General features: G+C 34.7%; 1 protein-coding gene across 3 annotated transcripts in view; it reads right to left on the reverse strand.

Moving 5' to 3' along the window:
* LOC145268053 (phosphatidylinositol 4,5-bisphosphate 3-kinase catalytic subunit beta isoform-like) overlaps positions 1 to 24,384 on the reverse strand; it is a 420,372-nt gene that overhangs the window by 157,617 nt on the left and 238,371 nt on the right. For all 3 annotated transcript variants that reach the window (XM_080123347.1, XM_080123348.1, XM_080123349.1), the window contains 2 exons: positions 14,585 to 14,751; positions 2,857 to 3,054 (listed from right to left, as the gene is read on the reverse strand). In XM_080123347.1, coding sequence (XP_079979473.1) covers positions 2,857 to 3,054; positions 14,585 to 14,751 — 365 coding nt within the window. The remainder of the gene's footprint in view (positions 1 to 2,856; positions 3,055 to 14,584; positions 14,752 to 24,384) is intronic.

The following is a 24,384-nucleotide window of genomic DNA, read 5'->3' on the forward strand; positions in this document are numbered from 1 at the left end:
CGACTGAAAGCATTTGGTTCTCAAAAACTTTATTACGTCACCCAACAAGGACTTTTGGTCCTTACCAACCAATTTGTCCGAAACATTAGCATGTTCAGTGTAACGACTATGTAATATTTGTCTATATAAATAAACATATGACATTTTGCTCTTTTTACTGTGCACTCTTAATAACTTTGTTTTAATTCACGAGTTTCCCTCTTGAATACCTTTAACTTATATATATATATATATATATATATATATATGCACGCAAGCACGAGAATGGAAATAATGTTTTGACGAAATAGAGAACTAAAAAGGAACAAACCAAGTTATGTATTGATCAACGTTTCATCTTTATTGAGAAAGTCTTGCAATAAAAGACAAAACGTTGATGAACCCGTTTGTTCTTTTTTTATTATTTATTTATATATCTTACATATTGGATCGATAAAGGTAAAGCTGCATAGCTTATTTCATCATTACGTCTTATTTTGTTTCAGTTTGTGTCTCTCCGTTACACCTCTGCATTGTATTGCCTTCTATAAAATCAAATCTCCTATCATATAAATCTCACCTGTCTGTTGAAATATAGGTATGTATTTATGTTTGCCTAAAACTTTCAACAGAGGCGATAGATTTTCACAAGATTGGTATTATTTTGCAGCTCTGCGTCTTGGACGACAAATATAAAAAAATTGGCCAAAAACATTTATTCCTTCATCCTCAACAGGACAGTTTTCTACAAGGAGGGGCCGATTTTTTGCTAGCTATTTTTGCAAGTCATCGTATCGGTTGGATTAACTTTGGCTAATTTTAGCATTCCGAATTTCTGGTTGTGCATGGAGTAGCAGTAAGACGTCAATTTTTTTTCACTTTCTTTTCCGCCTTTGCATCACAGGTTCGAGCCTGCCTGCTTGCCTACTACCAGTTTTTTTTTTTTTTTTTTGCTCAACACACACCTCCAAACACCCGGGCAATGCTGGGCACCCATGCTAGTTATATATATATATATATATATATATATATATATTTAACCAAGTTAAAATGCCAAATTTAATTGAGTTGGGAGGGGTGGATGTAATAATTCTCTTACTCTAAATAACAAATGCAAAATAGCAACATTACAAGTTAACAAGAATTCTTTGAGTAAAGGATTAATTTGAAATGCTAAAATTATGAAAACTTAAAACGAATGATGTTAACACTGTATTCATGGTAACTAAAGCAATACCATCAGTGTTTCGGAATTTTTTAGATAAGGACTAATGATTTGAATTATTTGGATTATTCAGACTATTGTTCTCATCTTCAATGTTATTCGCACAGTGTTTCAACCAATGTAATTTCCGACCATCATCAGGTGTATCTTGTTAAACTCTGGAATCTTCTATCGAACTTAAGAATCTGCAAGGAATTTCAAATGGAACCCTTTATAAAAATCACAGAGATAGCATTCTTTCATTCCGTCAGCCAGAAGTCTTAAGTAATTTGCAACTTTTTTCTTCGCATCGCCCATACTGAGGATTGAACCTTCAACCTTCAGAAGGTCATTCACAACTGAACTTTACCTAGTACTTTGTCTGTTACGCCATGATAAAATACACCTAAAGAAAGTTGGATGTTACATCGGCTGAAATGTTGCACAAATTACATTCAATATGGCAACAGTAATTCGATTTAATCAAAATAATACAAAATACCATTTATATTATTAATTATATTGGTAATGAGGATATCAATGTCAAAATAAATATTACGACAACAGCAGCAGTAGAATAAGAATCTCACTATAAAGTGATCTCACATGTTCAAACATCATTTTAATAAATTTACACAACTTCTTTCTTTTTTTTTTTTTAAATCATTTAATTCTATTTTATTATATTAGCACTATCATTCTATTGTATTACTAATGCATTATTAATTATTAATAAGATCAAGAAAAACAATTGTGCATATTTTTTAACTATGATTAGAAGGCCAAACAAAATGTGAAAAGGCAGTGACATTGTCCGGACAGAAAACATAACAGCAATAACAGTATAGCTATAATTAAATCCTACCAATAATGACATTAATAATAGAGAAAATAGCACTTAATAATGATCACCATATTTCCTTAAATGCATATATCTAAAAAAAAAAAAAAAAATTATAATTTAAATCTATTTCTATGTCTGCATTTCAAAATTACTTTATTTCTTTGGTTTAATAATATGTTCTTATTCTTAAATTTGATTATTGCAATCCTTTTCTGCAGACATAGGCTACATTGGCTTTTCAATTTTTGGTGTGCAAACTATCTGGATAATTATGAAACATAATTCTGGTTGAGAGGGAAAAAGAGAGAATAATGGGGAGAGGGACAAAGAGGGGGGGTAGGGATAGAGACAAAGAGGCTGAGGAAAGAGAGAGAAAGAAGAGAAAAAAGAGAAGGATGAAAGAAAGGAAAGAAAGAGAGGGAGAGAGAAAGAGAGGGAGGGAGAAAGAGGGAGATAGGAGAGAAAAAGAGGGAGAAAGAGAAAAAGAGGAAGGAAGAAAGGGAAAAAAAGAGAAAGGGAGAAGAAAAGGAGAGGGAGAAGAAAAGGAGAGGGAGAAAAAAAGGAGAGGGAGAAAAAAAGGAGAGGGAGAAGAAAAGGAGAGGGAGAAGAAAAGGAGAGGGAGAAGAAAAGGGTAGGAAGAGAGAAGAGTAAGAAGAGAGAGGGAGGATGGAGAAAGATAGAGGAAGGAAGAAAGAGAGAGAGAGAGTTGGGAGACGAAAAGAGAAAAAGGAGAGAGAAAGAAAATCTTTAAAAAATAATTGATTAAAAAAAAAAAAAGCCAAACAGAACATTAATCAAATTGAAACCATTAAAATTATAAATCACTTACTTTTTGCCTCTTTTTAACACCACCAACAGCCATTAACAAAAAACAAACTCGCGTCATTTCAGGTAAATCTTTAATGAGATGATCAAATGAAAGATTCAAGTTCCACTTGCAACTTTGACCTTGAAGATTGGTCTCTTCAATTTTGGTTAGATCACATAAGATATCAGGACCATGATACAAGCCAGTTACTAACTTGACCTGCAAGAAAAAAAATTTAACATATGAAATCTGATGTGCATGATTTTCATATAAATTTGTTTGGTATTTTAAAAATCTTTTTCATTATTCTTTTTTTATTACAAACTTTGTCAAACCAGACCATTTCAGCAGAATAGTTAGACAGTACATGTACATTTTCTTCTTTTTCTTTTTTTTGTTTTTGAGAGGAACAGAATCAAGTTTAAGCTAAAATTCCACCTTTTCTAAATTAAAAAAAAAAAAAAAAAAAAAAAAAAAAAGAGTAGAATTACACTTTTCTGAATTGCAAAAAAGCACAACTTCGCTAAATAATGAAGATCTAACATTTATGATAGACAATACATTTCACATCCACATTTCTAGATTTATGCACTTAACTTGTCTATACTAGGTCAAAAGTGTAAGGAGCCAATCGTAAAATCTGTTGAAATCAAGATGAACTTTTAAACCTGGGTGGCCACAACCAAGGTGTGCATATGTGGAGGGAAGCACATAAAAAAATTTTTTAAATAAAATTTAAAAAAAAGAAAATTTGACAATTTGCTAGTGATGAATAAATACACATTTAAAATAATTTGAAAAATGTTTTGTGAAATATCAGTTTTTGTTAACAAATCAAGATGTATCAGGGATTTATCGCCCTTAGACAAAATCATGGTTATCTCTTCTGAATCATTTTTTTTTTTTTAAACAGTGATCACCACTTATCAAGGCCCGGAAGCCACTCACGGATAAGGGTTATTGCAAGTACATTACGTTAGTGTGGAGATTTGATGAAGTGTTTACTTAAGGGAGCGGTTCATTAGGAATTTGTTAATGTTGGACTTGAAGACATCCAAGTTGTAGTCCGGTGGGAAGCAGTCAGATGGAACAGAGTTCCACAGGCATGCAGTTCTAAGAAAGAAGCTTTGTTCATGGAATCCGCGTTTTGATTTAGGCACAGATAAAGAGTGGGGGAAATTTTTCACAGTGGATTCAGCTAGACTGGTGTTTTTCGTGAAAGATTGGCGAGGGGGGACCAGAGATTGGAGTTCAGACGAGCACCTGCCATGGAAATAACGATAAAACAAGGATAGGCTCGCAACGTCTCTTCTGTGGGAGAGAGGTTGCAGGGTAGAGAAAAGGGCATCCCCCACTAAGCCACGAAGTCTATTTTGTACTCTGTCAAGGCAGGATAGGCTGTTTTTAGCAGCTCCTGCCCAGATATGGCAACAGTATTCCATTCTTGGATGTACTTGGCTTTTATATAGATAAAGAATTGCATCAGTAGTGAGATATCTTCTGGAGTGGTAGAAGGATCCCACCATCTTCCCAGCGACCTTGGCAACAGACTTGATGTACGTGTTCCATTTCAGATCAGGAGTAAAGGTCAAACCCAGAAGCTTGTCAAAACATGGGGCCTCACCCAGACGAGAGCCATCCATCTCAATTGATGCCAGATGGAGATCAGAGCGTTGATGATGTAAGGCTAGGAGTTTGGTTTTGGATGCATTAAAGGTAACCAGCCACGTCTTCCCCCACTGAACCACGCGCTCGAGATAATTGGAGAGAGAATCAGAGAGAGCTTTGTCATTTACAGCCTTTGATGTGTTGCCGTAGATGGCCATGTCATCAGCATAGATGTCAACGAATGATTTAAGTATGTGTTTAGGGAGGTCACTGATGTAGATCAGGAAGAGAGTTGGGCCCAGGATTGACCCCTGAGGGACTCCAGCATTTATATTGCAGGCCTCCGATTTTTGTCCATCTACCACTACTCTTATGAGCCTATCGGAGAGAAATGATTTAATGATTGAGAAAACATTTCCAGTTATACAGTAGCTGGAAATCTTGTGAAGTAGACCCTTATGCCATACCTTGTCGAAGGCCTTTGATATGTGAAGAGCAATTGCCCTAGAAAGGAAGCCTTTGTCAAGAGATTCACTAATCCGTCAGCACATCTGCGGTAGATCTTGCAGAGCGGAAACCATATTGTGTGTCACTAAGAAGGTTGTTCCTGCTGAGGTGGTTGACTATTTCTCTATTTAATATGGATTCCAGCAACTTACTTATAACACACAGGACACTTATTGGTCTGTACTGAGAGGAAGATGACTTATCACCTGAATTCTTAAATACAGGGCAAACTGATGAGGTCTTCCAGGGAGTCGGAAAGCACTTCTCCTTAAGGCAGCGCTTAAATAGTTTCCTAAGTATGGGAGCAAGTTTTTTTAACACTATAATTGGGATACCATCAGGGCCAGTTGCTTTACTGGAATCTAGGTTCTTGATTAGCTTGGCGACCTCATGCACGGATATTTGTATGTTACCTAGCTTGTTCTGTGTTATAAGAGGAAATATGGGGAGTTGATGGCATTCGTCGCATAGGGTAGAATTAGCTGCAAAGTTCTTCACAAATAGTTTGGCCTTGTCTGAGGAGATGACCTCTGGTCCATTGATAATGGTTGGGATAGAACGCACACTTCTGTTCAGGATCCTATTTGTTATTTGCCAAAACTAGTGGGAACCAAGCTGCTGATCAGCTACCTTGGATTTAACAGACTGGGCATATAGCTCTCTTGCATTTTTTATTACTCTTTTACAGTGGTTGCTGGCAGTCCTGAAAGCAACTTTAGTCTGAGTGCATCTATTATGTTGGTAGCTATGGAAAAAGTGTTTTCTGTGCGCGATAGCAGCAGCACATTCTGGGGAGAACCATGGCTGGCTGTTAGGTTTTTGTTGGAATTTTTGGAATTGGTCTATGCCTACAATTAACCATTCGGTCAGATCTGATACTAACCAGTGCAACATAAACTCACCTCTTTCTGAAAATTAGAGATATCAATTTTTTCTCTCCCCTATGTGTGAGTTTAGAAAACTGGATTTAATCTCTTTTTTGGTTTGGACACCTTTAAATTGTTTGAAGTCTCCACTTTCATGGCAAAATGAACATTTTCAGTTTTCAGAGAGAACTGTCATAAGAGGTTAATGGAAGGCCAGACAAGAGAAGGAGAGAGAAAGAGAAAGAAAAAAAAGAAAAAAGAAAGCTAAAAACTTTCTAAAAGCATGATAAAATATAAAGATAAAAAGGAAAAGAAAAATGAAAGAGGAAAAAAGATAGGAAAAAAATGAAAGAAAAAAACAAGGATAAAGAAATTAGAGAAAAAAATAGAAAATAAAATAAAATTTAATCAAATAGCAACAAAAAATATAAGGAAGTAAGGCTCTAGAGATTTGATCGAAATCAGGTTTTTTTTGTTTTGTTTTTTTTAAAAAAAGGCAAATTCAAACCAAAAAACAGATAACCTGCATCCATGGAAGGTTTTAAGAATTTAACCAGGCTTTTTCAAGGTTTAAAACATTTTTTTAAATAGATAAAAAAACAGAATTCCACTATAAAGTGGAGAACTCATCCCTGCCTTGTGGTATCATTAGCATAAATGTTTCTTCCCACTTTTTTTTTTCTATCAATGGTAAATGAAAATCGAATCACGATTAAACTGTACCTCATCAATAAAACGAAATCTTAATTAAGTTAAAAAAAAAAAAAAAAATTTTTTTTTTACCTTACATCAATATTTCGTAGAACTTGAACCAACTTCTCTAATTTCAAGTTCTTTTTTTAGCAAACGCAGGTTCTTAACGTCTTATTTCTATTTATGAAAAGTTAAGTATGTGTATATGTTTATAAATTTCTCTGTACAAGATTCACTCTTAAATTAATTAACTGATCATTAGGAATTTTAGAACAGGTGTGGTTAATGTGGGTTATATTTAGTTTAATTTAGTTTTGTATAAAGGGATTGAAAATCGTTGTGAAAATTCAGACACCTTCAATTTTTGTTAAATTTTAACAATAGATACTAGACATTAATAAATATTCCCCCAAATTTCAGTTTCTTTGAAGTCATTTAAAGAGCTTTTCTGGGGCATAATATAGGTAATACCTCCCATTGTTAGATGAAACGGCTGTCCCCTTCTCATGTAAGTAAGAAGACAGACTAGATAAGTGAAAATGATATTAGGAAAACGGTAGAATGGAACCCTGTTGGCAAGTGGATAATTGAAATCCTAGGAATGCAGTCGATTGTTAATTCTTTTAGAAATAGCTAAATATTATTTATGTCGGAAAAAAGCGATTGTCCATTCTTTTAGAATAACTGGATATTAAATATGTCAGTTAAAAGGATGGACAATGCGAGTTTAAAAATATTGTTTAAAAATAGGTTAGATATTAAATAATTAGAATTGAGAATTCTTTGTTTGACAAAAGTATGTTTGGACAGACATATGTAAATCCATGTGAAAGTTAGTCACGTTGGAGACCACACTTCTGACGTCATAAACAAAGGAGATTTCTCAATATATTGAATTAGGGTTCAAAGTTAGACGCAGTCAGTTAGAGAATCAATTAGAGTCAGTTAGGAAGAGAGAGGTTTGAGAGAGCTAATGCCCTTAGAAGCAAAGGGAGGAGAGGAGACCATGTAATCGAAAAGGCTTGAATTCCGGACTTCATCAATTGGCCAACAGATGAATAAAGAAATCGCCATTAATAATTTGTAACTGTTTGTCTCGTATCGTCATTCCTCACAATCAAAAAGGTAAATGTGTTTTGTATATTCATCTATAAACGAACTCTTGTATTACCCCCTTATAAGTAATACGCCTCCTCCATCATCAGTAATGCATCTGTTGCATCATATCTCTCAGTCTGTATTAATATGAAGTCCTCAAGAATTATCCCAGTCTGTTATAAATGTCTCCCTCATTGTCATCATCATCGTTATCTCTGTTCTAAGTCCCCGTTAAACGTGTCTCCGATATGAACCCGTCATCTCTTTCAATACGAACCCCCTATGTAACACCTTGTGAAAATTCATATATTTAAGATTTGCATTGAATTTGATCTATAGTTATTAGACACCAATGAAGCAAAATTCACTGAATTGATACGGTCTTAGAACCCCTTAAACTTAAATATATAAAATAGAATCATAAAAATCGATTTTGATCCAAAATTACCAAAGTTTGGTTTTTAGAGTGTGGCGAATGGGTAGATTAGTGTCTGTTTTGATAATATATGTCCATCCTTCTAGGCATGATCACCTACTTTTTCGGTAGCTGTAATATATGTCCTGTAGTCATAATACTTTACTCCCATGTATTACCAACGTCTGCTTTTGGGGAAGGAGGTGAAGTAATGTCTGCTTAGTTGTTACATGTTAATCATCCGAGGCATGATCACCTCCTTGTTGCGATTATTTAATATCTGTTCTTTGCTCATGATACTTTACTTCCATGTTAATTCCAAAGTGTGCTTTTTGAGATGTAAGAGAGGAGCGAGTTATTTTTTTTTCTTTGGGGGGAGGGGGGTCATATGCCCCCCAAAATTTATTTATTTATGAAAATTATATGAAAATCATAAATAAATTAGACACAAAGCCAATCAAATATGAGGGGGGGGGGGCTATAGTTATCCTTGTCGCTCTAACTTTTTAATTGTTCAAACTATTTCTAACTAGAGTTTTCAATCATTATATGAATGAATTAGGTGAAAACGTCTCTCCCTCAATTATGGAGAAAGATGGTAAAAGGAGGAGAGAGAAAGATACAGAGATGACTGGAGAGAGAGGTAGAGATAGAAATTTTGAAATAAAGAGGTCACACACGATTCTACTTCTATTTAATTTCATATGACCCCGAGCAACGCCAGGTAACTATACTAGTTATTTATAAGTTTGAGTCTTCAATAAAAGAACTTTAAACTTATGTCTAATAGATTTGAAAGTAATATTTTGGCTATAACGCAAACACACAAGTAAAATTATTCCCAGGCAACACCAGGACAGCTAGTATGCATGTATAATATATGCACACACACACATATGCACACACACACACACACACACACATTATAGATTGATAAGCAATAAGTATAGCATTACTTTTAAATTGTTTTTCTTTCTTTGGAGGGATATGGTATGGCTTCAGTCACACTTCCCTACATAGTAAAATTGACAAAGATAAACAAGGTGGCCATATTACTCACCCTGTTATTTAGATTATATATTCCATAATTCAGAAATTTAAGTTCAACAGGTTAGAATTTTATCAAGCATATATATATTATTAGTGCTCATATCAATCCTTTCGGAATTAATTCAAAATTTAATTCTTTTTTTCTTTTGGAAATTATTTTCTACGTAACTTATTTTAAAAGTGTGTGTGTGGGGTGGGTGGGGAGGTAAAAGTTTATATAAAATTCATGTGCTGAAGTTATGCACTGTATTTTCTATAATATATATTCCAGAATTCATAATTATCTATTCATTAGATTATTCTGTGTATATATATATATATACACACACACACACACAAAAATAAATATATATATATATGAGAGAGAGATGAATCATTACATATGCAAGTCAACTTCTTGTTTATGAAGTAAAAGATTCATAGCTCAGATTTGACATATTTTAACTTTTAAGTAAAAAACATGAATAACTTATCTCTGGCAAATTCTCCTAAATCACTTAGATGTCCAATATTTCATGCAGTGTTTGAGGCCTCCAGCTGTTTCCAATAGCAATTTAGAATTCCAGCTGTTTTGAGACTATTCTTGCTTTCAAGATCGCTTGTCTATTAACAGATTAGAAGTTATTTTTGACAGTGGGAAAGGCGAATCACAACGGATTCATTCTTACATACAGAAACTGATTTTTATGCAAGTTAATAATTTCACATTATGTTTCGGAGGATATAAGTCTTGGGAGCAGATGGTTAGCGAAAAGTAATAAATAAAGAAATAGGATTCTCCAGAATTCTCCCTACATTGAAAAACAAAAATAAAGATAAATCTGTATGATGTACATACCTGTGACAAAAACGAAAATATCATATTCCAAATATCATGTAAATTGATCAAGAAAATCATTTTTAAGCGATTAATGGGAATTCGTAGACATTACAACATAAATCTAGTAGGATTTATTGAATTATCTCCCTTTGTTTCTCAAAATTTTTCTAAAATGGCAGACGAAGACGGTCACATCTCAGATACTAATAAAATTTGATTTCCTTATTTAAAAATAAAACTACTTTTATCAATTTACATGATTTTTGGAATATAATATTTTTATTTTATCATGGGTACTTACATCACAGATTTTTCTTTATTTTTGTTTTTAATATAGAGAGAATTCAAAAACCAAGAAATCCATATATTAATTATATGAATCAACTTCGTGTGTGTATTTCTTGTATCAGTTTAACTTGAATAAATTATACATCGAATGCTTATTTTTTTTTTTACAATTAATCAAAATAGTTATTAAAATCAAAAATACAATGGTGTAAAACAATTTTTTTAATTTAAATATATTTTAATCACAAAATTAAATCCACTAGAATGCATTTCGATTTCTTTGTTAACAACTGAACAGTTGTAAATTTTTGTTAATCTAATATATAAAAGGCAAAATGTGTGTGTGTTTGTATGTCTGCCTAAAAACTTCTGACAGATGTGTTGGAACCTGACCAAACTCGATCTTTTGAACGACAAATATCGAAAAATTGGCCAAAAACATTAATTCCTTCACCCTCAACTGGCCAGTTTTTTACAAGGAGGGGTTGGTTTTTGCGGCACCATTTTAGCAAGTCATCGTTCCCTTTTCGATTGACTAAGCTTAATTTTGACGTTCACAACTTCCAATTGCACGATAGAGACATCGGCTAAGAAATCAGGGTTTTTTTTCCTTCTTCGCGTTATGAGTCAGAGCCTGCTTACCAACTACCAGTTTTTTTTTTAACACCTCTCTCCACTGTTGTTTTTGATCTTCTTTTTAACTCAACACACCCAGGCAACACCGGGTACCCCTGCTAGTACTTAATAATAAAGAAAAGAAAAAGAATTACTCTTCAAAATTTGAAAAGTATTTAGAAGTATTTTAACTGCTGAATAAAAAGTCTAGCGTTAAAATGCTTAGCAAATCCTGATGTATTAAAACATTTGCACATGCATAATGTTTGTGCAAAAAAAAGATGCAGTAAATGATTGTTCAGAAGATGCACCACATGTACATGTGTCAGGACAACATCAACCATGTTCAGAATCGAATTGGATTGGCATCATGGAGTCATCACGGCTGATGATGAAATGTGGACTTTTGAGTACAGCCTAGAAACCAAGTGCTACAGCAACCGGTTGAAGACTTAGTTGCAAAGGCAACAAGACAGTTAAAGATAAAGTGCTATCATCACAGATCCAAATGATCTCCAAAGAGATCCATGTGAGCCAGATTGTGTCAGAAAAATTGTTACTACTACTTTATCATGGCAATGCACTTGCTCAAAACATCCAGAGTATTCAGCAGTTCATGGTAGAAAAGAACATTATACTGGAACAACATCACTGTTTAATTTATTTTTATTTCGGACTATTATTCTCATCTTTATTAGTTGTTGTTTTTGATCTTTTATTGGTTTCGTTTATTCACAACGTTTCGGCCAACTATTCCTCTGGCCTTCGTCAGGTGGTAACCGCGACGGATAGGAACTTCGAATCTCCTAACTGCATTCTCAGCCATCACTGCCATCTGTAGTTGTTGTCGTCTCACCACATTTTGGCCAATTAACCTCTGGCACGCTTTGGGTGGGATTGAAACCACTATCTTCAGACAATGTTCATCTGGAACTGTAGAGATTCAACGTCTCTATCAACTGGAATTCATTTAAAGAATAATATATACCAATCGGTACGGACCCGACTATAGAAGATCAGATAAATAAACGTGGATTTATAAGATCAAAGAATCCAACCTTGATCGCCCTTCGGGGTCCGTGGCGCAGTTGATAGAGACGTTGAATCTCTACAGTTCCAGATAAACATTGTCTGAAGATAGTGGTTTCAATCCCACCCAAAGTGTGCCAGAGGTTAATTGGCCAAAATGTGGTGAGACGACAACAACTATGGATGGCAGTGATGGCTGAGAATGCAGTTAGGAGATTCGAAGTTCCTATCCGTCGCGGTTACCACCTGACGAAGGCCAGAGGAATAGTTGGCCGAAACGTTGTGAATAAACAAAACCAATAAAAGATCAAAAACAACAACTAATAAAGATGAGAATAATAGTCCGAAATAAAAATAAATTAATATATAATGCTCATCTCAAAAATGAATTCCAATTAAGGAATAATATATATATAAACATCACTGTTTATCTGAGCTCGCTCCAAGTGACTTTTTTCTTCTCCCTTTTCTTCTGCAAGCTCAAGGGAATTAAAGAGACACATCTTGAAGACATAGAGGCTATCAATAAGATCATAATAGCTGATGGGACATCCTAATAAATTACTTCCAGACGTACATAGAAGCATGATAGGGAAAGCTTAGAAAACAAGTACACCAGACTCGACAAGGGATTGCTTTGAAGAGATGAATTGTTTGACATAAGCTCCATTACTTCTCAGACACTTTGTACATTTGTGTTGCGGTGTGTCCACCCTACAGATAATAAACTCTTCCACTTACTATAAAGACAAAGAGAAAATGTCTCTTGCCGTAAACACACAAATTATGCACACTTGGCAGTCTGACTGACATATACCCACACTCTTCATTTGTTGTATTTGCTTTTCTGTTCAATATATTTTGTTTCCAATAATTACCGAGTTGCTTCTTTCTTTTATACCCTTACAGGACTACAACAATTAGTATATTCATAAAGTTGGGCGATTTATTGCTCTGACAGTGAGATTAAAATGCCTAATCCATATTCAATACACAAACACAAAAGTTTTCTAATATACTGATCATGTGTGTGATTAACTGAATTTGCATATTGCTTTGCAGAATGACATCTCATTAATTCACTATCCGTTCTTTCTAATTCAATGATTGTTTTCATTTTATTATAATACATCATGCAATAAGTCCCAGGCTTAACTTAAAAAACAACTTTTAAACAAAATTCAACTTGATTCATCGACTATGTTTCCTATTACTACTACTATTAATTTGAAGCCTTTTTTCTTTCTTTTGAAGAACAATTTGTCTTTGACCTCAAAATAATCCTGTTTTGCAATATTTCTTCTTGATTGGAGTCAAACCTCTTTGCCTGGAGCATTATTCTGACGTCTGCAGACAATCAATAAAAGGAGCCAGATTTGTAGATTAGGATGGGTGTGGAAGTAATTCCAAGTGCAATTCATATAATTTTGCTAGCACTACAATCGACCTGTGATTTGACACATTGTCTTGACGAAAGAGTATTTTTTCTCCTACATTTGTAATATTTTTTGGTGCTTTCTTCCTGCCAATGCACGAGTAATGCAATACAAGATTTACTAATGATGGTCCTTCCTTGCATATTCCAAAATACAGATGTCAAAATCTTGCCTACTGGTATTGACAGCTTTTACAGTTGAAGTGGTGGATCCATGTTTCATCCATTGTCACACTGATGTAAAATATCCTTTTTATTGCATTGAAACAATTGCAAACAATGCTCTCATTCCTTGACACATTGTTTTTGATTGACTACAAGAAAATGCAGCATCCACTTTGAACACAGCTTCTCATTGACAAACATTCATACAAAACGGTGAATACACTACTTTCTAATTTCTTCAACTCCTCTGCTATCTTACACAATTTCAATTCACAAGCAGTCAAAACAAGTTTGTGGATGTTTTAATGTTTCATGGGACAACTGCCAAATTTGAGTGACCTGAGTATTCAGCATAATTTGTGTCTGCACAACTGCGTTAAAAGTTAAAAGTCAGCATACAATCTTTTAATCATTGTTTCTCATGTTGCTTGATATTGTTCTCCCACCCCATCAGCAATAATTTATCAACACATGAAATTCAAATTTTTCCATTGTTTTAAAAAATCTGCAACAGTGGCTTCATTTAAATTGATGTAATTTGCAAACGAATAATCTAATTGGGCACATATTTTGACACATCCAATTTGACTGTTAATACTTGTTAAAAATTATATTGATTGTTTTTTATTAATAGTGGAATCTTTATTGACAGCCGTGTTAGTTTTAATAAATTTTTTAATATCATGACTGAAAACATTTTCTGTAGTATCACATAAAATGTATGTTTCAACTAAACATGATGAATTACATCGTCACATTGTATATATATATATTATTCCTTAATTGGAATTCATTTTTTGAGATGAGCATTATATGTTAATTTTATTTTTATTTCGGACTATTAGTCTCATCTTTATTAGTTGTTGTTTTTGGATCTTTTTATTGGTTCACAACGTTTCGGCCAACTTCCTCTTCACAACTTCGGCCGAAACGTTGTGAACCAATAAAAAGATCCAAAAACAACAACTAATAAAGATGAGACTAATAGTCCGAAATAAAAATAAAATTATCGCCACATTGATCGAAAAATTGTGCAGATAACACTCAAGATGGGAACAATTGTCCGATTAATCTAAACAATACATTCATACCTCATCTAAAGAATTCAAAACTGTAAAAACATTGTTTGCTTTTTTTTTTTATGATATCAAAATACTCACTTTGCTTTCTGTTGTCTGCACTTGACTCACAGATTTGATGAAAATATTCACGTTGCTTGAAACATTCCACGAATAAACAAAGGAATTTTGTGATCCGCCCCGAGAAGGCGAAGGACTCAACAAGGGCGGTACGGTTCTTTTATGAGGAGGGATGACAGGAGCTGGAACTGTGTAACAGAAAAGAATATAATCATTAGAACTATAAAATTACAACTGCCATTTGATAAAACAATTCCATTTTTTTTATCATTAACCTGAATTAAGAAGATTCGGTTTTTATTAAGTAAATTAAAAAGACTGCTATTTAAGGGGTCATGATAGCTTTGGTAGAAACATGCATTTTAATTTGTGGAAATTGGTAAAAAGAAACTTTTTACAAGAAATGCAAACAATACCCTCTGTTGATCCCCCATTAATTAGAATTGGAAACCCATTCAGAACTGGGTGTCAGGATTTCATCATATAATTCGTCTTATTTGTTTTCCTCATCTTAGCCCTTTTTTCACCTCCTATGGAATTATTAATGCATTTTGTTAATCTATCTTTATAATTTGAAATACATGAGAAATATATTGTGCCCAATGGTGTTCTTCTACAACATTACATTTTCATACAATTAAAACACAACTCTTCACACTACACACAATGCTTCAAGCAAACAACATTCTTTTCATATATAGTCATCCACATACAGTACCGTTTCGCTGTTTCACAGCTCATCAGTGCGGCTAGACAGGCAACTACCTCAAGCCAGGATTGAAACCCAACTGTCTGTATGACGGTCAAGGCTCCTAACCACGACGCTATTGGCGGCTGCTGCGTGAGTCATGAGTTTAACGATGTTTTATTATCATCCGAACTACCTCTGCTCGATTTGTTTACACAAAGAGTATCGCTTATACACTAATGGTAATTCGTGTATCACTTCTCAATATGCTCAACTCAAGATAAGGAGCATTATAGTCATCCACATACAGTACTGCTTCGCTGTTTCACAGCTCATCAGTGCGGCTAGACAAGCAACTACCTCAAGCCAGGATTGAAACCCGACCGTTATATATATAATTTCAGGTTAATATTTTTCAGAGATAAAACAACCAATGAAGTTTTAATGAGGTTAATACAAGAGTGTTCAAATATTAAGTAGGGCATTATATACTTTTTATTTGTTTTACATAAGCATTAGCATGTCACTACACATTCATGAGCATGTTTCAGCCAGTTAAATGTAACTAAAGACCTCTTCAGGTGATATTGTTCATACAAAAGTTCAGTCCATAATTACGAATCACGAAATATCATGAATGTGTAGTGACATATTAATGTTTATGTAAAACAAATAAAAAGTATATTTATATAATTCCTTTTTCTGCCAGATACACATCTACTTTCATTGGCCTTATCATAGAGAGGATGCCTCTGTTCAGTCTCGAAAGACAAAGGATATCCCCTGTAGGGCCAGCTGTGCATGTAATTGTGTGACAGGGGTTGCGCAATCCTTAACCACACCTCTCCTGAATCGGCACTGCTTGAATCCAGTGGTAAAGAGAAGTCCAGGACGACTGGAAACAATGCTGAGATAAGCAGAGAGTACATAGAGCACCTGGAAGTCCCAAATGGTCACCCATCTGGTACTGACCAAGTTCATTGTTGCTTATTATATAATCTTATGTAATCACCTTGGGTCCTAAGGTTTTTATTTATTTTGTTTTTTTATTGCTTATATAACTATTTCTTGTTTTCCTTCCTAGCCCCCCCCCCCCTCCACAATACCATATTATCTTCATACTTTTCCAATTATCGTTATTTCCACTTTGATATATTCTGCTATTTTCTATACTCATTTTCCCTACCCTCCCCCATGCATTCCTCTTTTAGAACTCAACCTACACTTAGTCACCCCAATTTATCCAGTCTAGCCTCAATATAACCCCTAACATATATAACGGCCACTCCATCTCTCTACATTTTGTTTTGGTTTATCATCCTTATGTTCAATACTTCATCTATCTTCCCTCTATTTAATTTTGCTTTAAGTTTATTCTACCTTTCCATCCTAATGTATTCTAAGCAAGACGTCCCATTTTCCTATATCAGTAAACCAGCTCGCTTTTCTCCTGATGAGAAGCATTAGGCTTTGAAATGCCTACGTATAAAGAGCATTTATAACCCCTCTTTCTATTGATGTTTCTTCTTATTGAACTGAAAAATAAATTCATATATACGTATATTTACTTTATCTTGTCATAAATTTTGTTTTATGTTATGCTCCACCCCCATAAGTTGAGCTTCTTATATACTGATGAGTATCTATATATAAAAAATCGATCCATATTACTCAATTGCATTTGATACGCACATACACATATATATATGTTGCAATGTTTTTGATATCTAATGGGGGTATGCTTCCTCCAAGTTGGGAGATTCTATTTATAAACACTGCTGATAGGAACTGACAAATCAAATTAATTCACATTCTGCTATCAACCAATCAGAAACAAGAATTGCTCCATAAAAATTAAGCCTTTTAGCATCCTAGCACATAACTTTTTCATGTAAACACAAGAAAGATCTTTTACTCTTTGGCTACAAAATTCTAAAGTCTGAAATCTGTACAAAACAGTTGCCCAATGAAAATTCTTCCTCTCCAGGACTTGTCTAGAATAACTACCCATTGGAAACTCTTCTAAAACTAAACATGGCTTACAATTCAAGAGCATATATATTATTTTATGTATCTATATAAAATTTTATGTATATATTTTCAGCATTCAACAGTGCTCAATATGTGAGTAGAGTTAGGTAATAAGTTATAAAAACTATAGAAATTAAGCTAGACAAAATTTTCTGTATTTTATCCCCATGAAAATTCGTCAGGCTGTTGCATGGAATTGATGTAACTGCGTGGTTTTATATATTTACATTAGCTAGTTAGCCAATCAGATTCTTTGTTATTCCCACCCCCATATTTTGCAACCAATGATCGCATGTTTATCAGGCAAGGGTTCACTTGACCTGTAATTCACCCCTTTTCTTTGTTTGTTTTTTGAAGGGGATGGAGCCATTTTTTTTTTTTTTTTTTGTATTAGGTGACCTAGTTTTCACTGTATTAGTTCAGATACAGTTGCTTACACTTTTGTGCATACTAGTTTTATTCATATCTGGTTTGAAAATCCCGGGAGGTCATACCTACATAATTTTTTTTGCTATTCAGATTTTCTGTGGCAAATATTATGGCCTGGTAAACAATGTTTCTGGTTAAGCATGTATTTTGCAGTAGACAGTGTGTGCGAGTTCTACAGTTATAACTAATCTGTTCATTGTTAGTGTTTCTGTTTCTATTAAGGTTTGACTTGTTACTATCTCTAATAATTATATTTTTATCCTTTGTATTATTTTTGTTGTTATGTCCCCTTTTCTTACTATATTCTTTTGTTGTTGTTTTATTGCTCTGATTTAATATTTTATTATTATGCGCTTTAATTATCATCTCTAAGTTTTCACAGAATAGTTTTAGGATACTTTTATTTAAAGATTCTATGTAAGGGATTTGTTACAGGGAAGTGTTTTTCAATATTTGGGGATTTCTTGCAGCGTTTATTTTTAGCATCTGATTATGAGACATGTACCAAATTATTCATTTTTATCTTCTATTTTTAGAATTATTATAACTATTGGTGTCCTGGTGTTCATATTTAATTTCAATATTATGGATTTATTTTTTTTTTTTTTTAGAACTGTATTGTAAATGTTGCTTGACTTAAATAAATTTTTGTCACAAGAAATTTTTCTAAGTCTACTTTTGATAGAGTTAAGAATCTTTTATTATTGATGAGGGAGGGTTTGACTTTGGGTTTACATATATTGGATTGGTATTATCTTAGGTATGGCGCATATATATTTTTATTTAAGTTTACAGTGACATCTAAAAAATTAGTTACTTTTATGTTAACCACTACAATTTTTGGCCAAGATCAAAGTGTAGTATCTGTTCTTCAGATGCTGCCCTTCCATTTCTTGTTCTCTTTCGGTGGAGGAGAAATCCTTCACGACTGAGACAATTTTTATTTTTATACCTTTTCTCCACGTTAAAAAACGACCCTGGTGTCTAACTCTGTTCCGTGGGGAGGCATTGTAAATAGGTACAATTATTCTTAGGCTTAACTTATTTTCATCTATATAATTTTCGAAAGTACATGCACTCCTCTACAGTTAAATAATTCTATTATGCAGATATAAAAAAAAAACAAAAAAAAAACATGCAAAACAACACCATTTCACATGTTTAAGAGAGGGGAGACAAAAATGTCAAAAATTGCCAAGTCTGCTGCAAGGAAAATGGGCTCTCTCTATCAAGTTAGAAAACTCATCACACCTGCCTGTATCCTATATCTCTACAAAACCACTATTTGCCCATGCATGGAGTATTGTTGTCATATCTGGGCTGGTGAACCAACCTCTTGTTTCTACTCCTTAGGCAAGGCTGCAGAAAGATTATCTAACCTAATAGGTCTCACACTATCAACCAAGCTTCAGCCCCTGTCCCATCAGTGCAATGTTGCATCCTAATGACTGTTTTTACATGTTTTTTTGTTTTTTTTTTGCTTTGTTTAATCACATTCACCCCAAACAAGCCACATCACCACTTGGACATAAGGAGCTACTATTTGGGGCCATGTTTAGGCGAGAGGAGCAAGATGTTGGTTTACATTACATTTTAACCTCTGCACGTCAACACAGTCAGGGAAGCAGGTAGCAGGAAGGAAATTCCAAAGTCTAACTAGGGGAGAAACTATTAGAATAGAAGGCTTTCCAGCATTTAGCGACCTCTACAGTGAAGAGGTGTGATTTTGTTGCTAGCAGGTTTGTTGGGAGTATGTACATCAAGAGGGAACAAGTACAATTAGTTCATCAGAGCACATTACATTAAAATACTTGTAAAATACTCACTTAAAACGTTTTTTTTTCCCGAAAAAATTTCTGTCCCACCTGTCATCTTAAGTTAGCAATATATATAGATCGAGAAATTTTAAAATATGTGCCTATTTTCTAGCATTCATTACTTTTGGAAAACATTAATGGAATGTGCTCCAATGAATTTGCTGTATTGGTGCACCCTTGGCATAAATACTCCGGACCAACCCATCAATCAACAAAATCCCACCTTTCTTCGAACTGCTAGCCCATGGAATTCCCTCCCTACTTCCTATTTCTCTGACTGTAGCAACATGCAGGAGTTTAAATGTAATGTGAAAAAGCATCTCGCTGCACAACCACCTATTTAAAATTTCCCTGTAGGTATGGACCTTAATTCACAGTAACCCCTTACGTCCTAGTAGCAATATGCCTTGTTTGGGATAAATGAACGTTTAAAAAAAAAAAAAATTAGACAACCATTTGCTGTCTGAAATAAATTTAGAAAAGAAATCCTTTACTATTTCCATAAAGAGATGCTTTCTTCCCTCTCTCTCTACACTTTTTTTTATTATTTCACAGGATGATACATTATCTTATTGGAATAATAATGTGAATGCTGGCAAAGTATTTTAATTTTATTTATTTTATCATTTTTGACAGAGGGTGTACACTAGTTTAGTTTACCAATGACAACAAAAAAAATAGAAGGGAGATAATTTATACCTGCATAAATAGGATTATTTCCCTTGTATTGAAATAATGGAGGGACCGAGGACAATTGAATAAACCAATAAGGAAACTTAGGTTCAGAGAAGGGAATTTAAAAGTTAAATTAAAGACAGATAAAAATCACAGAAGTTGACATGAAAGCAACAAAAGATTTTTTTTCAAAAGGGGAAATAGGATTTTTTTTTTCTTAATTATCTGTTAAATAAGTATTGTATTTTCTTCTAAGAATAAAGAAAGAAATACCAAAGCAAAGGGAAAGTTTTCTTATGAATACAAAGGAAATGTTTGTCTGAAGAAGGGCTTCCCATTCAGTTTTGAAAAGGAAAAAAAAAATGATTGTGTCTGTATTGTATTATTTTTTTTTATTTTTCAAAATCTTGTGTTGATATAAACAAAAGAAAATTCATTTTGTACAACTTTCACCATCTCCTTCAACATTTCAGTTTCTCACTTCATATTGCCATGTGTCAATTCATTATTAATTACATCTATTCAAATACTATTTTTCTTTGTTATTATTTTTAAAAAAAATGTAGTCCATTCTATTTAGAAAATCAAATAAAAACATTGACAACTGATATAACACATTATATCACACAAACATATCATTATAGCAAGATAAAGCCATAAATAATAAGCCAGATGATTAACAAACACCTCCATAAAAGGAGTGATGTTGGTATTTTTTTTTTTTCTTTATTTGAAGATTGTAATGCTGGTTATGGGGCAGCCAAACCAGCTGTCAACATTACCCTGTTTCTTATTGAAACCAACCGAGAGCTCTTTTTAGTATCCTCACTCTTCCCTTAAGTGCAATTGTCTGGATTTCTTTTTCGTCGCGGTTTGCTTGATCTGTGTTAGTTGATAGACTTTCTTGTGTGTGGCGCGGTTGCTCATGTGGCAGAGTACTCGCCTCGTATGCAAAAGGCTCGTTTTTCGAATCCCGAATTTGGATGTGTCTAAATGATGGTATGTCAAATGAGGGCAAAACTCGAGTTTTGGACTTCTGGTTTGTTGGCTCTTGTGAGCTGCGACGTTGTTTGACTGCGGAAATAATTATATAATCTCTCACATTCTAAATATATATATTTTTCATTTGTATTCTTTTGAAGATTGTAATACTGGGTATGGGGCAGCCAAACCAGCTGCCAACATTGCCCCGCTTTTTATTGAAACCAACCGAGAGCTCTTTTTAGTATCCTCGCTGTTCTCTTAAGTGCAATTGTCTGGATCTCTTTTGCACTTGGTTCACCAGGAATATTAGTTAGGTAGGACTTCAGGTTCTTCTTCATAAGCCCTGTGGCACCTATAATAACTGGTATGATTGATATCTCCTTAAGATTCCAGTTTCTTTTCATATCATACACAAGACCCTGATATTCGTTTTGTTTCTCCCTTTCAGCTCTGTTCAGACCTCCATCATTAGGGACACTCACTTCAACCAAGGTTGCCACTATTTCTGACTTATTCCATATAACTATGTCAGGTTTGACAGCAGCATTTTCAAGGTAGATGGCTGTGGGGATTAAATAGTGATAATATATGGTATATAAGTCATTTCCAACTGTTCTTTCAGGTTGATGTTCCCAGGACTTGCTGCAACACTGTTTAATTTTTTTACATATGGTCCAGTGGAGGTACTTACATACTCTATCATGCCTCGCTGTGTAGCAGCCATCCCCCAAAAGAACCTTGCAACTTGATACCAGAGGATTCACACTTTCCAAATAATCTATCGCATGATGTTAGTGGTCAAGCATCATCATCATATTTGGTTTAACATCCATTTTACGTGCTCGCATGCATTGGACGGCTTTAACAAATTGATTCCTAAACTAAACTATCTTTGACCAAGCCTTTATCCTTCAGGTCCATTTTTATCACTTTGTGCCATTTACCACTTAGTTCAATTTGCCTTTCCGATAAACTGGACTTTTTACATCAACAAATCCAAGAACTCTCATCCATTCTTTCACTGTGGTTATACCATCAATATTTACTCCTCTGCATACATCTCCCTACATTGTCAAAATTTAATTTTCCTTCAAGGTGATCAAATCTATGCCTATCTTTAACACTCACATTACACATCCATCATATCATTCTCATATCATTTCTATTCATGCAATGCATGTCCTCAACCCTCACTGACCAAGAAACTATTGGAGTAGAAAGATCTTTTACATCTAGGGATCTCTACTGCGTGGGGGTGGGATTTAGCTGCCTGTCAGGTTTGTCGAGGGTGTCTACGTCACAAGTGTCTGCAGTTCGTCAGAGCATTCACCATTAAAATACTTGTAGAACAGGCAGAGGGATGCAACGTTTCATCGATGGGACAGAGGCTGAACCTTAGATGCCAGTTCAGGGCCTATCAGATTGGCGACTCTCTTTTGAACCTTGTCTAGGAGCGAGAGACTAGCAGCAGATGCACCGGCCCAAATGTGACAGCAATACTCCATACATGGGCGAATGGTGGTCTTATAGAGGTACAGGATACTTTCAGGTGTCAGTAGTTTTCTAGCACGGTAGAGAGAGCCTACCTTCTTTGGAGCGGCCCTGGCAATGTTTTCAATGTAATTGTTCCAACTCATGTTTCATGTGAACATTAGGCCAAGCAGTTTGAAAGATGTACTCTCAGATAGGGAGTCACTGGCCATTATTATTGGTGGTAGAGAAGGTTTCTTGTAATTATTGAAGGAAACCAGTTTAGTCTTGGCAGAATTGAATGTGATCATCCATTTTTGTTCCTATTCCACTACAGACTGGAGGTCATCCTCTAGTGTTTTTGCCATTTCTTTAGATATATCTTCATCTGTTTTCCTGTCATGCCTGATATAGAGTGTCGTGTCATCAGCATATATAACCATCTCAGAGGCAGTTTTGTCAGGGAGGTCATTAATAAATATTAGGAACAATAGAGGCCCAAGGATAGATCCCTGGGGCACTCCCGCATTTATATCATATTGCTTAGATGTACGACCGTCGAGGACAACCTGACATTTTTCTCTTATCTAAGAAGGATTTAATTATGTTAAGTATTCTACCAGTGATACCGTATGATCTAATTTTCCTGAGGAGACCCTCATGCCATACCCTGTCAAAAGCCTTAGATATATCTAGAGCTACCGCTCTGCCCTCCCCCGCTTTGTCCAGTGAATGGTATATACGTTCAGAGATTACAGTGAGGATGTCTGCTGTGAAACGGGCTTGTCTAAATCCATATTGTTTGTCAGTCAGAAGTTTAGCATCTGAAAGGTGACTGACTAGAGACTGGTTAATTATGGTCTCAAATATTTTGGTGAAAAGTGGGAGGGGGCTAATGTGGCGATAATTTGATGGATCAGTTCTTTCGCCAGAATTCTTGAATACTGGTACCACAGAAGCAGTTTTCCAACAGCCCGGAAAGCATGATTCATTAAGGCATTTGTTGTAGAGTTCGGAGAGAACTGGAGCTACTTCGGCTGAGCACTCTTAATAGCACAGCTGGAATGAGATCAGGTCCACATGCTTTTGAAGTGTCAAGGTTTTCTATGATGGCATGCACCTGAGCAGGGGTGACTTTTAGATCATCTAGCGTGGTGTCTGTCCGCAAAGGAAAGTCAGGCAGGAGGTGATTGGAAGGGTCCAGTGTGGAGTTTGAGGCAAACCGGCTGGCAAGCATATTAGCCTTGTTGGTTGCTGAGCAAACAAGTGGGGGAATTGTTGATTGCCCATTATTTACTACATGCTACTGATTAACAAGCCAAGCATATGTGGGGCCCTCTCCATAAGTAAAAAATTTACTTTTACCATGACTAATGTCTGTGCAAAATTTCAAAAAACTCCAAGAATAAGAAAAGTGAGAACAAATGAATGGATGAACGATTTGGGGGCAATTTTACCCCTATAATGCTCCCTGTGGAGGGGGGCAACCAGAGTTATTCCAGAAAATCTGTGTCTGACAAAAATAATTTACTTGCACCATGACTAATGTCTGTGTAAAATAAAAAATAAAAAAAACAACATGTGGTTATTGGGAAAAGTTCAAACAAATGAATAGACAAATGGGAGTGAATTACTAGGTCCAACCCCTCCTTTGTCAGGGGACCAATAATGGCAAAATTACCTTGAACTTACTCCAAGTATGCCTAATTTTTGCAATCACAATAGCA

Source organism: Euprymna scolopes, chromosome 4, assembly GCF_053919585.1.
Source record: "Euprymna scolopes isolate OS-2025 chromosome 4, ASM5391958v1, whole genome shotgun sequence".
Classification (NCBI taxonomy): Eukaryota; Metazoa; Mollusca; class Cephalopoda; order Sepiida; family Sepiolidae; genus Euprymna; species Euprymna scolopes.